This window comes from Delphinus delphis, chromosome 1 (genome assembly GCF_949987515.2).
Source record: "Delphinus delphis chromosome 1, mDelDel1.2, whole genome shotgun sequence".
Lineage (NCBI taxonomy): Eukaryota > Metazoa > Chordata > Mammalia > Artiodactyla > Delphinidae > Delphinus > Delphinus delphis.
This window is the reverse complement of record NC_082683.1, coordinates 112,514,265-112,530,528: the sequence shown is the minus strand read 5'-3', so window position 1 is coordinate 112,530,528 and position 16,264 is coordinate 112,514,265. Positions and strand designations below refer to the sequence as shown.

Here is a 16,264-nt window from a genome sequence, read left to right as displayed (position 1 = left end):
CACGCGGCCGGGAGCGGCCACCCTATTGCGCAAGCGCCTGTGCCCTCTCACTGCCATCATCGTGCTCTCTCTATCTAGCTTTCCCTGCGTTCCTACGTAGGGGGCGGGTCTAAGAATGTCAATTGGTCTGTATGCGTGCCGGTCAGTGAGGTGGGTGCGGTGATTGGTGGCGACCCGGAGAGTAGCGGGTTTGCGTGTGAGCCCTGTGGAGGCAGCGTTTTCTGGGCTTCGCTGGTTCTCTCTCTCCAGAAGGTTCTGCGGGTTCCCCAAGCTCGGGGTACCCGGCTCTGCATCGCGCCGCCATGATGGGCCATCGTCCGGTACTCGTGCTTAGTGAGTTGTGGGAAAGCCGGGGAAGGGACCCCCCCATCTTCACCACCCTTCTTTTTCCGCACTTTACAGCCTTGCCTCAGCCCAGTCCCGCTCAGGTCCGGCCACTGAGCCTTCCAGTCGTTAATTTTGGAAGCCCCTTCTCCCGTTTTCCTCTCTTCTCTTAACCCATTCCCCTGTCTTGGCAAATGCAAACTGACCTTCCTGTCGCCGAGCCTGTTGAACGGAACGGCGTTCCGTTCTTCACCCCCAGCCCCCGCCCTTGCACTCTTCCTTGAGCAATTTTCAGTGTGTAGCTGAATGAATAAAGATTTTTTAGTTTGGCCTAGCTTTATAATTTTGGCCCATCCCTTAGTAACGGTGTGGCCTCGGCCAAACTGCTTGATTGAAAATGGCTCCATCTTTGTTATTAGGGTTAACAGTATTTCCTCATAGGATTGTGAGGCTTAAATGAGATAAGGAGATACAGCTGTTTAAAAGAGGGTCTGGCAAACAGCGAGTGGTATCCTTGGCCACTTCCTCTTCGGTAGCCGTCCTCTTGAATTTCTGTTAGTCAACCCCTTTTCACGAGGTAGCCCTGCTTCCCTCACTAGTCTGGCTTAGATGTAATTATTCCCTCAAGTGTCCCCTCCGTTGTAGTCTTTCCCACTTACCAGCTGAGTTTTCCCAGATTCCTCGATTGGTTCTCTTTACCCTTCGGGAACATCCCAGATTTCTTTCCTTACTTACGAGTCCCATTTCCCTTGTCTTCCCTTGGTATGATTCCAACCTGTGTAACTTTTGTATCCTATTTGCAAGAGCATTTGAGCTGCCTGACTAGCCATTTTCCCTCCCTCACCATCTTCTTTGTAGAGAAATGCTATTCCAAGATTTTATCTATTTTGTCTATACCTGGAAAATAACTGTTTTCAGACAAGAATTCACTTAACCCAGAAAAAAACCCTGTTTTTTCTGATGAATCCATCAGAAAGGTCCATGCAGGATTTTAGTTATCACTGTCTGAAATAGGAATCGAAATCCTGAGAATTGTGTTTAGTTTTGATGGGACTGGATCGAAAATTTTACAGCAAATTGTAGGGAAAATATAATTTGGAGAGAGGAGTGAGACGTTACTTAGGTTCAATTATAGTCATTGGCTTGTCTCCCATTGAGAGGGCCCTGGGGTGACTGAGTGGTGCACTGTGCAGCCCTCTGGAGGTCCACGTTAATCTCTGGCATTAGTGGCTGTATCCAGTTAGGCTCCTTATAAAATACGTAGTCAGCTCTTCCTAATGGTAAATGGGTAACTGAGGCATTCTTGTTATGTCCAAGCATGAAGTGACTATCTTGGCAGACCCAGACACTTGAGTGTGTGTTCTCATTCCACAGCACAGTGGGGGGCACTATCAGTAATTATGCTAGGACTGTCAGTATAATTCCCCGTATCCAAGTAGGAGAATATGAACCCCCAAACTCCCTTTTTACGTAAAGGAGAGATTGATGCTTTTAGAGACACCAGCCCTTTGAGAATCTCACGGATTGCAGATCTCAGGTTATGAATTCTTGCTGTAAATACATGAATGTTTGGCTAGAGGGAAAGTGATGACCAGGATTCCAAAGTTGAAGCTTTATGGATTGTTTCTTCGTATACCAGGGGTTGAAGTAAATAAAGAAGTAAGTAGCCATAAGTATGTACGTTTACTTTTTAACAGTTTGTCGAGGTATAATTGACATACAATAAGCTGCACATATTTAAAGAGTACAAGTTGATAAGCTTTAATTCGTATATACATCATGAAACCTGGGTGTTTTTATTTTCAAAGATCAGGGAATAAATAGCTTATATACAGTGTGGCAGTCCTGAGCTGTTGCCTTTTGTTTTTATATATTTTAGGCCAGAACACAAAGCGTGAATCTGGAAGAAAAGTTCAATCTGGAAACATCAATGCTGCCAAGGTAGGTAGCACATCTTTTAAGTTGTTTATAATAGTTTGCCTGTAGCTGCCTTCCCTAGTATTTCTGTATTTGTTTGCAATTTGGCAGAGGAAAAGTTGACTTCCGTTCCTTCAGGATATTTCCTTCTCGGTGATAAGGAGAAGGAAGCCTTCCCTCTCTGAGCTAGGCCTAATGGTCTTCTCATATTAACTTGTGCATATTCTATTGCTGTACGTTGTCTCATAATATTCTATTTGTGTTTGTCTCCCATACTAGACTGAGTTAGTTGAAGGGAAGAACTGTATTAATTCCCTTTTGTATTCCTAGTACTCATTGTAGATCCTGGATAGGTAGGTATTCAGTAAATATCTTTTGAATGAAAGAATGAAAAAGCCCTAGATCTAATTAGCATGGGGTGGAGGCTACTATCATGGAAAGAAATACAAATACACGGACCTTCAGTTATCTGGACTGCTGGGAAACTGAAGCTCTGAAAGGCATGTCTCTTTTTTTCCTTGTGAAAAGTTATTTCTTTCTGCATCCAGAAAACATTCCCAAAGCGGAAAAAGCAAAGAACAGAATCTAGCCATGTGGCGTGCTGTATTTAAAGTGGTCGCCAACCCTACTTTGGAAGTGTCCTTGTTAAAACACCGGCTCTGTGGGTTACTCATGCCTCTTCCCCTAATACACTCACCATCTTCTGATTTCTGCTTACATGTTTTGTATTTTCTTTCCATAGACTATTGCAGATATCATCCGAACATGTTTGGGACCCAAGTCTATGATGAAGGTAGGCTTATCTCATACTGAAACTTGGACTACAGATTTTCCCTTTCTATTTTCTAGGACACTTAAATATAACTTCTGCTTTTGTCCTAGATGCTTTTGGACCCAATGGGAGGCATCGTGATGACCAATGATGGCAATGCTATTCTTCGAGAGGTTTGACTTTTCGTTTTGCTTTCTAACATTTTATAAAGGATACATAAAGAGATAATGTAAATAATGATTAGCTTTTTTGGGCTGCTGTAGCAAGTTACCACAGACTGTGTGACTTGGAACAACAGAAATTTATTCACATGGACTGGAGGCTGGCGGTCCAAACTCAGGGTGTCAGCAGTGCCATGCTCCTTCTGAAGGCTCGAGGGAAGAATCCTTCCTCTTATAGCTTCTGGTGCTTGACCACATTCCTTGGCTTATAAACTCCCCTTCTGTCATATGGCATTTTCTTGTGTGTCTCATAAGGGCACCAGTGGTTGGGTTTAGAACGTACCCTGGTTACCCCTGTGACCTCATTTTAACTTGGTTACATCTGCAAAGACCCTATTTCCAAATACAGTTTTCAGGGGATGAGACATCAACATGTTCTTTCAGAGGACACAATTCAACCACAACAATGGTGTTCGCAATAAATAAGCTAAAAGATACTGTTCTGTTCTCAAGAAACTTCAGTAGTTAAGTTGTCCTAACGCATTTTTCCCCAAAAAGAAAGACTTGGAAAGGTGTTTTACTTAGATCTCTTAGGGGCCACTTTTAATCTTTAAAGCTGTGGTAAAACAATAAAAGGGAGTCAGTGTGGAAGCAAGAAGCTCAAGAGTTAGGACCAAGCAGAATGGGTTAAGAGGTCTTTCTTTCAGATTCAAGTACAGCATCCAGCAGCCAAGTCCATGATTGAAATTAGCCGGACACAGGATGAAGAGGTTGGAGATGGGACCACATCTGTAATTATTCTTGGTAAGAAAAGAATGGAAGCTTGATAAGGAAAATTAGATTGAAACATTAAGATTTTTGCCAGAAATAACGTCAGATATTTTTGTTTTGTTTTGGCCGCAACGCGCGGCATGTGGGATCTTAGTGCCCTGACTAGAGATGGAATCCACCACACCCCCTGCAGTGGAAGCATGGAGTCTTAACCACTAGACTGCCAAAGAAGTCCCCTGAGTCATATTTTAAGAAGAACATTTTTACCAATCCACTAATTATAAATGTTTAAAGAACTTTTTGCTAATTTTCTGTGTATTCTCTCCAGCTGAGCATAAAATGTTCATCGTGGTATAGGATGAGCTTTGCAAATCTGGTTGAATAAAATACAGTCCATTGTCATTACTCACAATAAGTTATATTCTATAAAGTCACCACAAACACTGAATTAGTGAATACTAAACCATCACTCCGGGGGGAGTATGGGGTTAGGTTCCTCAAGCCTCCAGTCACATATTTATCAGTGCATAAATATATACGTTTTATGTTTTGTTTGTTTTAAAGATACCTTATTTAATATATATTTTTGATTCATTAACACTGGACTCATGCCCAGTAGCACTGTAACTTATGCCTGAACAAATCTTATGTGGTAAGTTATTGTCTGTACAGGGCACATTACAGCTTTCTTGCATGTAGGAAAACTAGATAGTACTTTAGGACGATACTTAGGCCATTTTAAACAGTGAAATCAACAAGAAAATGCTCAAAAAATGTGGAAAACGTGCCACTAAATATACCACGTAAAGGACACTTGTTTACATGTGTTACATGGGAATTTCCCGGTGGTCCAGTGGTTAGAACTCCACGCTTTCACTGCCAAGGGGGTGGGTTTGATCCCTGGTCCGGGAACTAAGATCCCACAAGCCATGTGGCACAGCCAAAAATAAAGATTAAAAAATTAATTAATTTAAGAAAATGAAAATCTGTAGCAATATGTTTTTAGGAATTGAGAAAAAAACTATTTTCTAATTAGGAGATGCCAATTTATAGTGTTGGTCCACAGGCCTAAAAATAGAATCCTTAACAAAATTATTATTATATGAACTTTTTAAAAATTAATTTTTAAATGCCTTTGTATTGCATTTTGAGAATGGTGAGTTGGGTGGAAATTTGCTTGAGTCACCACCAACTAATCACATCTTTAGATCCAGTTCTTTTGTGGATTGAGAATTAATTACATATGGCTAGTTCTGTACTTTGAAGAGAAACTTGGAGGATGAAAGAAGTAGGTAAGACTCCATATGCTTTTTCACTTATTTGGGTAGAAGATGAGCTTTAGGTATCAGGCAGAATTTTTTAGCTGGTAATCTTAGTTAAATCTCGTGGAGATATTAAGTAAGTATCCATGAGTCTAGGTTTCCTAGACTTAGGTAGCTTTTAAAAAACCAAAACTGCCATTTCTGAAGATATCTTTCTTCTGTGATACTGTTCTGATTCTTCTTTAACAGGGTATAGTCTTTTCTAAGTTAACTTATTAGAGCATGTTTCAAAATATTTGATTATCTTTCTTTTAATATACATGATGGTCACTTAGGAATTCTAAAGTATTGAAATCAAACATTTGAGCACATGCCAAAGAGTATACATGTGAACTTTTACACATTTGTGTACATTTTAAAAATTAGTGTCAGTGGACCTGGTAGTACAAGCCCTTTGTGCAGAAGGTCCTTTTTTGACCAAAATAATCCTTTTTCCTCTTTAAAACTTTTTTTAGAAACAAGCTTGTGTGTGTGTGTGTGTGTGTGTGAATTAGAATTAGAAAGTAAGGACAGTTTTTAAAAGGAAGGGACATTTTACCAATAATCCCTCTTCCAGAGGGTAAATTTTGTAAATTTTTATGGGTATTCTTGCAGATATAAAGTTTTGTGGGTTTTGTTTGTTTTCAGTTCCAGCAGTTTGACTACATGCTAGGTATTGAAATAATAAGCAAGTCAATTTTCCTTTATTTTTCTTTCAATTTTAGAGTCTTCGGGAAAATGTTTACCATTTGTTTAGGAAACTGGGAACAAATATTTAGTAAGATCACAAGAATAAGTCAACCCTGGGATCAATCTTTGATCATTTAAAATATATCTGATGAGAATTTTTTTTCCGAATTTGCTTGTACAAAGTATAAAATTTGGAATAGTATTTGCATACTTTTGGGGAAACCTACTTTAGAAAAAAGAGCAGGTATTTTTAGAAGCATAATGAAGTTGCCTTGATATCCAGGTACTTTTCAAAGTGTTATGGTGTATGTATCTTTTTTCAGCAGGGGAGATGTTATCTGTGGCTGAGCACTTCCTAGAGCAGCAGATGCACCCAACAGTGGTGATCAGTGCTTACCGCAGGGCTTTGGACGATATGATCAGCACCCTTAAGAAAATAAGGTATTGGAGGTGGGGACCAGAAATGGGTAGTGTCAACTATGGGAGGCCTGGAAGACTAATCTGTTCTTAGATGGTAAAGGAAGACCGAGCACATCACCAGTAGTTTATACCCTGGTATTATTTTGTGAGAAGGAGAAACAAAAAGGGGAGCAAAATGAAGGGAAGGATAAGAGAAATGAAAGTTTTTAGAAAATGGCAAAGGATGCAAAGCAGACAAATAAAAGAAGCTAGGTTTAATTCTTCAAAATATATTTTGGTTATATGCAGTCTGCTAGTTTCCACGTTAGGCACTGCTATGGGAAATGTGTAGTAAGTAAAATAAAGCTACTCTGCAAAGTTTTAGATTCTAGTGGGAGAAATAAGTTAAGGAGTTAGATAATTATTCAGGGCTTAAAATACCCTACCATCGTGTATGATTATAACTAATTCAGTCAGTAGTCTCTCTAAAGTACTGTGGAGGATGGTAGCCAGGGGTTTTCATTAAAATCAAAAGGACTGGTACTGAAAATGCTATTTGAATCCTCTCTAGTTATCACAGAGCTTGCTGTTAGTCTATGTTTGCTGAGTGCTATAAGGTAATAAAAGGAATATACGAATGTGTGACTTCTACTTGACGAAATGTCAGTTAAGTAAGAACATGATACAGAATGCAAAATTTTTCTGATTAAAAAGGTTGTTTAAAAAATAAAACCTGGGACTTACCTGGTGGCCCAGTGGTTAAGAATCCGCCTGCCAGTGCAGGGGTTACAGGTTCGAGCCCTGGTCCGGGAAGGTCCCACATGCCGTGGAGCAACTAAGCCCATGAGCCACAACTACTGAGCCTGCGCTCTAGAGCCCGCGAGCCACAGCTACAGAAGCCTGCGCGCCTAGAGCCTGTGCTCCGCAACAAGAGAAGCTACCACAATGAGAGGCCCGTGCACCACAAGTAGAGGAAGCCCACACGCAGCAACGAAGACCCAACACAGCCAAAAATAAATCAATTAATTAAATAAATTCATTTTTAATTAATTAATTAAAACCTATCATTTTCTACTCATATCCTTAGGTTGTCGGGTACACAAGCACCTAGCAATTTGGTGAGCTTTGTATTGTACTTCCTGCTGTTAAGAAACAAAGTATATGATAATATCTGTCTAGCTCTCTTAACAGAAGGAGGTGTTTGATTTAAAACATTTTTATGGGGCTTCCCTGGTGGCGCAGTGGTCAAGAGTCCGCCTGCCGATGCAGGGGACATGCATTCGTACCCCGGTCTGGGAAGATCCCACATGCCGCGGGGTGGCTAGGCCCATGAGCCATGGCTGCTGAGCCTGTGCTCCACAACGGGAGAGGCCACAACAGTGAGAGGCCCGCGTACTACAAAAAAAAAACAAACAAAACATTTTTATGAAGTAAACTTTGTAAGAATGTAGAGTACACAAAGGATTTATTGAATATTTGGAGCTGAATCATTAATGTTTTGTTTTTTTTTATCAAGCAATAACTGCTTGTATATCTTAGATAATATTTTTGGAGCTATTGGTTTTTCCCTAAAATACATAATTCAGCAACTATTTAATGATTGCTTATTGTGTGTCTTACTGTGTTAATAAAAGGGATTTCAACAGTATGTGAAAATTTGGACAAGATGGTATCCAAGGTCTCTTACTAGATAGTCTTGCCATGTACAAATTTATAGTCTCGTTGGAGGAGACTAAACACATAAAAACACTGTGGCGCACCATGTATTATGATGCTAGGTAAAATAGAATCAGTTGTCCAAATGGATAGCACAGACCGATGGTGATTCTCAAGAGGAGCTCTCAGAATTTGCTAGTTACAGGATGAGGTTTCAAAGATAAAATGTGTCTTGACCCAAGTTGTGAAAGTAATAGAGTTTATTTGGTTGGAGCAGAAGGTAAAGAAATTATTTTACTGTAAACTCTAAGTGTGGAGAGTTGTCAGACATGAGAACAGATTACTCAGGGATTTGAGACACCTTTCAGGGATGGGTTAATTATAATCTTGCTAAAAGGCAGAGTATGGACAAAGTTACTTCTTGATAACACTTAGTTTTCTACAAAGGAACAGATTCCCCTTGTTCTGCCTGTTGGCCCACTACTATAGTCATCAAGATACAGATGAGGACTTCCATAAACATCCAAGATCCCACTGAGCATATTATTCGTTTTTCTTTTCTCCAGTACGCCTGTTGACACCAGTAACCGAGATGCGATGCTGAACATCATCAACAGCTCCATTACTACCAAAGTAATCAGTCGGTGGTCTTCTTTGGCTTGCAACATTGCCCTGGATGCTGTCAAAACTGTACAGTTTGAGGAGAATGGTCGGAAGGAGATTGACATCAAGAAATATGCAAGGGTAGAAAAGGTAAACTCTTTGAGTGTGTACTTTGGAGACAAATTATTTCCTAGAATGAGACACTTGTGGAGGAAATAAGTTTAAATCAGAGCAAGATATTTTTATTATTAGAACCAGGAAGAAGAGTATTTGCTACCTGGAAAAAAAACTTGAAAAAGAGGGTGCCAAAGAGGTATCTGAAATAATTCTGTTAGCTTCACTGCTGTCCATACACAGCGTCTACAGGGGCAAGAGAAAGGCTTATTTTTGTGTCTGTATTTGTGCATTTGTGTACATATCAGCCACTGGGTCAGGAAATAAACAAGAGCTCTACAGCATAGCGCTATAAGCCCCAGAATGCTTTCTCCATCTTTATTAATTTAAGATTTAAAAGTAGCATTAATATCTTGTGGCCAGTAGATGGAGCCCTATGTCTAAAATTCATGCAAATATCTTTCAGGAAGTAGAGATCTGCACCCTTTTTTTTCTTTTTAAGAAGTATTGCGTGATTCTCCATTCATCTGTTCGGCTGCGCCAGGTGTTAGTTGCGGCACGCGGGATCCTCATTGCAGGATCTTTTAGTTGCCGCATGCGGGACCTAGTTCCCTGACCAGGGATCAAACCCAGGCCCCCTGCATTGGGAGTGCAGAGTCTTACCCACTGGACCACCAGGGAAGTCCCTGTGCCCCTTTAAATCTGTCAGTCACTGAATTTCTGTCTCAGCCAACCTTCAAATTGTGTATCATGTGCTAAGATTGATGTGCTTCCTAGAGAGAAATATGATTGCAATTGTAGTTGTTTTAGAGGTTCATGGAAAAAAGATACTTTAAAAATTTGAAATGGTGGTTATTTGGGAAAGATGAATGTCTGGGCAGGGAGTTGAGAAATTGTCTCCTCGTTGTGGATTGAAGTGGTTCTTTTGCTCAGATACCTGGCGGCATCATTGAAGACTCGTGTGTGTTACGTGGAGTCATGATTAACAAGGATGTGACCCATCCGCGGATGCGGCGCTATATTAAGAACCCTCGCATCGTGCTGCTGGATTCTTCTCTGGAATACAAGAAAGGAGAAAGCCAGGTAATGTCCCTGGCCCTATTCCTTAAATTTGATGTAAGAATCTGTTAATATGGGCAAGGGAATTAAAAAGTTTGTTACATGCTTACTCTGTGACCTTTACAAGTAATCTCTGATTCTTACAACTACCCTTTACAGCAGATGATACTGACTTCCATTTTACAGATGAGGGATCTACACCTCAGAGAAGTTAGGTTAATTGCTTGAGGAACACAGCTGGTATTGGCCAAATCAGAATTTGAACCCAGCTCTGTTCGGCTTCAATTCCACACTATCATGCCACCTTTCATAATGCATCAGTAGAACATAGAGTAGGAGTTAATTGAGCTTTGAAGTGCCAAAGAATTTCCAGAGGGCAGGAAGCTTACAAGGCTCCATCACCCTTGGATAAAACAAAGTAATTGAAGCTTATCAAACAGTGGTTGGCAACAAGAATAGATTTATTAGTGGGAAGAATTAAGATGCTGAGTTACCATGCACACTGACAGGTCAGAGGAAACATTGAACTAAGTGGCTAGAGACCTTAGCCAAACTCCACTAATTACATTGTGACTTAGCATTCCAGTTGCTTTATAATTAAATGGGGTTAAACTAGATGACTGCTGGAGCTAAAGTGGCTTATAGAGGTTTGGGTCGTGGCTTATTCTAACTCATGCTTTCTGGGATACATGAGAGTGCTGGATGGAGGGAGTATGGTAGGTGGGATGACCCTAAAGAGCTTCACCAATCCAAAATTTTTAATTCAGAGTGACTTTTCTTCACCACATAGACTGACATTGAGATCACACGAGAGGAAGACTTCACCCGAATCCTCCAAATGGAAGAAGAGTACATTCAGCAGCTCTGTGAGGACATTATCCATCTGAAGCCAGACGTGGTCATCACAGAAAAGGGCATCTCGGGTAGGACTACATTCATTTTTCCAGACTATTGTTGTGGTAGAAGAGGGTCGGTGATTTTTTTCCTCGCATGTTGTCATACACTGAACATAATTAACATGTGATGGTTAGGGTACGTGGAGGATAAAACCTGTTCAGAACCCAGGGTTTCTGGTTTCCAGCTTGACACCTCTATTCTTGCAGATTTAGCTCAGCACTACCTCATGCGGGCCAATATCACAGCCATCCGCAGAGTCCGGAAGACAGACAATAATCGCATTGCTAGGTGAGTAGGCCAGGTAAAAATAAGATTCTCCTTCCCATGTGTTTCTATTTTGTAGCTTCATAATGTAGTCATCTTTATCTGAAAAAGTTTAGCATAGGATAAAGCCAGCCAAATTATTTACAGGTGGAAATAACCTGGGTTTAGCCATCTGCCCTCTTCAGAAGCCCTCTGTCTAGGGACTTCCTGTGGTCTAGTGGCTAGGACTCCATACTCCCAATGCAGGGGGCCTGGGTTCGATCCCTGGTCAGGGAACTAGATCCCATGTGCCACAACTAAAGTTCCTGCATGCTGCAACTAAGACCCAGTGCAGCCAAGTAAGTAAATAAGTATTTGAAGAAGAAGAAGTCCTCTATCTAGAGTAACAGTTATCTGCTGCATGAGACTCTGCTGCTCCTAACCAGTAGTGAACAGCTTATGCTTAGACATCTATGATCACTACCTTGGTGTAGGGATCCATTTCAGATTCATCTGTTTTAACTAGCTCAGAATATAGCAGATCCAACAATTACCTTGATTGGATCCTCAGCTGCTGTTAATGCAACCTTAGATTGCACTCACTACTTCAGCACAAATATCTAGGCTCAGATACCATCTATTTTTAAGAGTAATTTTTTTTTTAAAGGTAAGTCTATCCTAACATCACATAATATACCATAGGTCCAAATCCAATTTTATACTTAAAACGCTTTCTCTGAAATGGCTCGGCATACATGCATATACATAGTTGACTCTACATGCCCATGAGTGGGGAAAAAGTGACAAATAAAAAATTGGCCCTACATGGGCTTCCCTGGTGGCGCAGTGGTTGAGAGTCCACCTGCCGATGCAGAGGACACGGGTTCGTGCCCCGGTCCGGGAGGATCCCACATGCCGCGGAGCAGCTGGGCCTGTGAGCCATGGCCGCTGGGCCTGCGCGTCCGGAGCCTGTGCTCTGCAACGGGAGAGGCCACAACAGTGAGAGGCTCGCGTACCACAAAAGAAAAAAAAAAATTAGCCCTATATTTATTAAAACTGGGTGAGACATATACTTATGTACCTAATCACCTTATTTCTTGCTTGACCTTTACATTGTCTTTAGTACAGTCCTGTTACTGGCCTTGAGATCTAACTGGGCATTATAGGATGAGTTCTATCTAGAAATGACCATTATGTGTTATACACTTGGTCAGATATGCATAAGAATTCATTTGTCCCAATTTTAGGGTCCACTAAGTATACTTTGAATTAACTTGTATCTCGTTACAGTAGTTGCCTTAGGTATGCACACTTTCACTTATAAAGCCATATTAGTTTAAGGAAACTTCACCTATATATTTGGAAATCTATTTCACCAGGCAACCAAGACGTCTCGAGTTAGGTAGAAGTGTTGCTAGCAGTCCACTTTGGCCCTTAACCCTTACACCCCACCACAGACCCTAAGGACCAGGAAGATGAGTAAAAGTATTTGACATCATCTGGTCTTCTCCCTGTCCCCCTTCTCCCCATCTAATCAATAGAGCCTGTGGGGGCCGAATAGTCAGCCGACCAGAGGAACTGAGAGAAGAAGATGTTGGCACAGGGGCAGGCCTGTTGGAAATCAAGAAAATTGGAGATGAGTACTTTACATTCATCACTGAGTGCAGAGACCCCAAGGCCTGCACCATTCTTCTACGGGGGGCCAGCAAAGAGATTCTCTCGGTGAGTCAGCCTTGGAAGTGTGACTGAATGATCTAGGTCGTTCCATTTCTTGAGAGTTTCCCAGAGAGCCTAAAATTATCCAGTTGCCCATTTATAGTTATTTAATTGCCATCTGAAGCCACAAATCTCTCTCTCCTTATTTTTTAAATATTTTTATTTTTAATCATGGTTTAAAATTTTTTTAATGTAAAATTTATCATCTGAATAATTTTTAAGTGTACAGTTACAGCAGTTTTAAGTGTATTCATATTCACATGCAACAGATTTTCAGAACTTTTTTTATCTCAAAAAATTGAGACACTATACCCATTGAACAATGGCTCATTGTTTCCCCATCCACTAGCAACCACTGTTTCCTTGTTTTTTAAGTTGAAATTATAAATATTACTTTTTTTTTCCTTAGTGAGGTTAAGTATTTTACCAAAGGCATATAGCTAGTAAGCAGAGAGTTTCCACTACACTGTGCAGCCTCCTAGAGTACACAGCTAGACAGGACAGAGTAAGGTTATAGGTCTGTCAAGCACAATGGACAAAAGCCTAACATCCCAGAGTGATACCACATTCCCCCTGGCCTTGTTGCAGTTGTAGTTAATGTGTTTTTCCAGAGTTAGTAGCATCTGCCCTGCCCAAAAGGTTTGAAGGACCTTTCTTAGTTTGCCCTCCTTGGTGGTTTACCGAATTTGGCAGTCAGGAAGTCCTTTGGTGCTTCTGATTTGTCCTTGAGTCATCAAGCTCTGGCTTTATACTCTTTGTTTGCTTTCCCAAGGAAGTAGAACGCAACCTCCAGGATGCCATGCAGGTGTGCCGCAATGTTCTCCTGGACCCTCAGCTGGTGCCTGGAGGTGGGGCTTCTGAGATGGCTGTGGCTCATGCCTTGACAGAAAAATCCAAGGCCATGACTGGTGTGGAACAATGGCCATATCGGGCTGTTGCCCAAGCCCTAGAGGTCATCCCTCGTACCCTTATTCAAAACTGTGGGGCCAGCACCATCCGTCTACTTACCTCCCTTCGGGTGAGTTCCTTTCCATGCTCTTCTCTTGATGGGGTAGGAAAAGCTGTGTTTGGCCTAAGAGGGTAGTTCATGTCTGTCTTCCCAGGTTCTCCTGGTAGCTTGTTCCTTTAAAATCTCTTCTCTTTCTTAATTTTTGATTTGTTTGTTGTCATTGCCATTTCCTCTTATCCCTACCTTATCAGTGCAGTGTATTTGATTTTTATGTAATGGTCTCTGTCAGCTTACTTGTCCCTAGTATTTTCCCCTTTAATTATTTATGCTTGTTCCAACTATAGGCCAAGCACACCCAGGAGAATTGTGAGACCTGGGGCGTAAATGGTGAGACAGGTACTTTGGTGGACATGAAAGAACTGGGCATCTGGGAACCATTGGCTGTAAAGCTGCAAACGTATAAGACAGCAGTGGAGGTGAGGCACTCTTAAGATATATGCTGTGCTGTTAATTTCCAGATAACCAGAAAACTGTGTTTGGTCCAGTCTTGAGGGGGTGGGGGATAGAAGGCAGAGTATTCCCCAAAAGATCTCCCAAGGAATTCCATCCCCTTACTTATATTTAGCTCATTTAAAAAGCAAGGTAGGGGGACTTCCCTGGTCCAGTGGGTAAGACTCCATGCTGTCAACGCAGGGGGCTCGGGTTTGATCCCTGGTCGGGAACCTAGATCCCGCATGCATGCCGCAACTAAGAGTTCGCATGCTACAACTAAGAAGTTTGCATGCTGCAACTAAGAAGTCCACATGCCACAACTAAGAAGGTCTCGCATGCCACAACTAAGACCCCGTGCAGCCAAAAATAAATTTTTTTAATTAAAAAAAAAAAAGGGAATTCCCTGGCAGTCCATTGGTTAGAATTCCGTTCTGTCACTGCTGAGGGCCCGGGTTCAATCTCTGGTTGGTGAACTAAAATCCCACAAGCTGTGTAGCATGGCCAAAAGAAAAAAAAAGAAGGAAAAAAAAAAGGCAAGGTAACGTAGCACAGGCTGCATCCCTTGCTGACCGAGAACTGCATTTTACATTCGAGACTCTGAAAGGGTAGATTTCAGATAAAATGGTAATTATATAGGAGGAGCTAGGTGATACGTCTAAAAGAAAACAAGTGTCCTTCCCTTCTTTGCTAACCTCTTTGGGGCTGTGGTTTTTCTCCTAGACGGCAGTTCTACTGCTGCGGATTGATGACATCGTATCGGGCCACAAAAAAAAGGGTGATGACCAGAGCCAGCAAGGCGGGGCTCCTGATGCTGGCCAGGAGTGAGCGGTGGCAAGGCAACCTCAACGCACAGAGCCAACAGTCTCCCCCTTCCCTGAGCCAGACTGCCAGGGACACTGTGGATGTCTTTGTTTGGAAGAGATTGGGTTGAGGGGCAGCCCCAGTCCCTTTCTGTCCCAGCTCAGTTTGCAAAAGGCACTGACATGTAATTCTCCTCTATTGTAAGCTTTCCATTTAGTTTGCTTCCGATGATTAAATCTAAGTCATTTGAGATGGTGGTTATTTGTTTTTCAACCTTGGGTCATATCTCTGCCTCCTGGCAAGGAGGGAAGAGGCAAAAAACCTTACTGGGAAGAGATGGGAATGAGGTCATTCAGTATCTTTGCCTCCTTGAGAGGCTATTCTTCAGACTTCTCAGTAGATGCTGGTTGCGAAGGCTCTTGGAGTTCAAAGCATGATATTGTAAAGCTTAAAAACGTACCACCTTGCATTCACCACTCAAAGAACAGGAAGAACCTGTCCAAACCACGGGTGTTCCTTGTATGTGGTTGTACGTAGAGCAACACCCAGTACATGCTAGGGCTCAGGCATTTATCCTAAAGGACATAGAGCATCTGTTTCTGTACTGTATCCTGTAACTTTTCAGAATCCTTCCTATCATACCTAGAATTCTTTTTCTCTGCCCTCTCCCAGTGTTGTTTTTTGGGTTTTTTTTGCGGTACGTGGGCCTCTCACTGTTGTGGCCTCTCCCGTTGCGGAGCACAGGCTTCGGACGCGCAGGCTCAGCAGCCATGGCTCACAGGCCCAGCCGCTCCGCGGCATGTGGGATCTTCCCGGACCGGGGCGCAAACCCGCGTCCCCTGCATTGGCAGGTGGACTCTCAACCACTGCGCCACCAGGGAAGCCCCCAGTGGTGTTCTTGATTCCAGTCTATTTTGGCTTGCTGGCTTATTTTCCTGGCATGCTTGTGTCACAGTAGGACCTCTGCTTTCCCTGTAAGCAGAAACAAAAGATGTAAGTCCCATTTTATGCTTTGTTTTTATCAAGACAAAAAAAAAATGTAGTGGCCCTGAGATGCTGGAAGCTAGGTGGGGCTAGCCTTTGATTTCTTTGGAGTCCTTCCTCTGGGCCTTACACTGTCCCCTTTGTCCTCATGACTCATGCAATCAGACTGTGTCTCCTCCCTGACCACGGGACTTAGTGTTACTAAGTTGAATACTAGGTAGAATAATAATAGCTAGCACACATTGCCTATTGTATAATAGATACGTTCTGTTCACTTTGCATATCCTCAAAAGGACCCTATAAGGTAGGTAATAACCCCATTTTATGATGGGGAATCCAAAGCATAAAGTAGCTTGTCCAAGGGTCCCAAAGCTAATAAATGGCAGACCTAGAATTCCTGTGTAGGCAGTCTGCC

General features: G+C 41.9%; 1 protein-coding gene across 1 annotated transcript; it reads left to right on the top strand.

Moving 5' to 3' along the window:
- Nucleotides 1-178: 178 nt before the first annotated feature.
- Nucleotides 179-15,115, top strand: CCT3 (chaperonin containing TCP1 subunit 3). The gene is made up of 14 exons (XM_060031853.1): nt 179-333; nt 2,204-2,265; nt 2,984-3,034; nt 3,124-3,186; nt 3,882-3,978; nt 6,260-6,377; nt 8,558-8,744; nt 9,642-9,791; nt 10,558-10,690; nt 10,871-10,952; nt 12,449-12,629; nt 13,396-13,641; nt 13,917-14,048; nt 14,785-15,115. The coding sequence occupies exons 1-14, from the start codon at nt 303-305 to the stop codon at nt 14,887-14,889; spliced, it is 1,638 nt and encodes a 545-aa protein (XP_059887836.1). The 5' UTR covers nt 179-302; the 3' UTR covers nt 14,890-15,115.
- Nucleotides 15,116-16,264: the final 1,149 nt, after the last annotated feature.

Excerpts from the sequence above, each read along its gene's own strand:
- CCT3 (XM_060031853.1), top strand. The coding sequence starts at position 303 with ATGATGGGCCATCGTCCGGTACTCGTGCTTA. Across the intron at positions 10,691-10,870 it reads CACAGAAAAGGGCATCTCGG|ATTTAGCTCAGCACTACCTC; the intron begins GTAGGACTACAT and ends CTATTCTTGCAG. Across the intron at positions 14,049-14,784 it reads CGTATAAGACAGCAGTGGAG|ACGGCAGTTCTACTGCTGCG; the intron begins GTGAGGCACTCT and ends TTTTTCTCCTAG.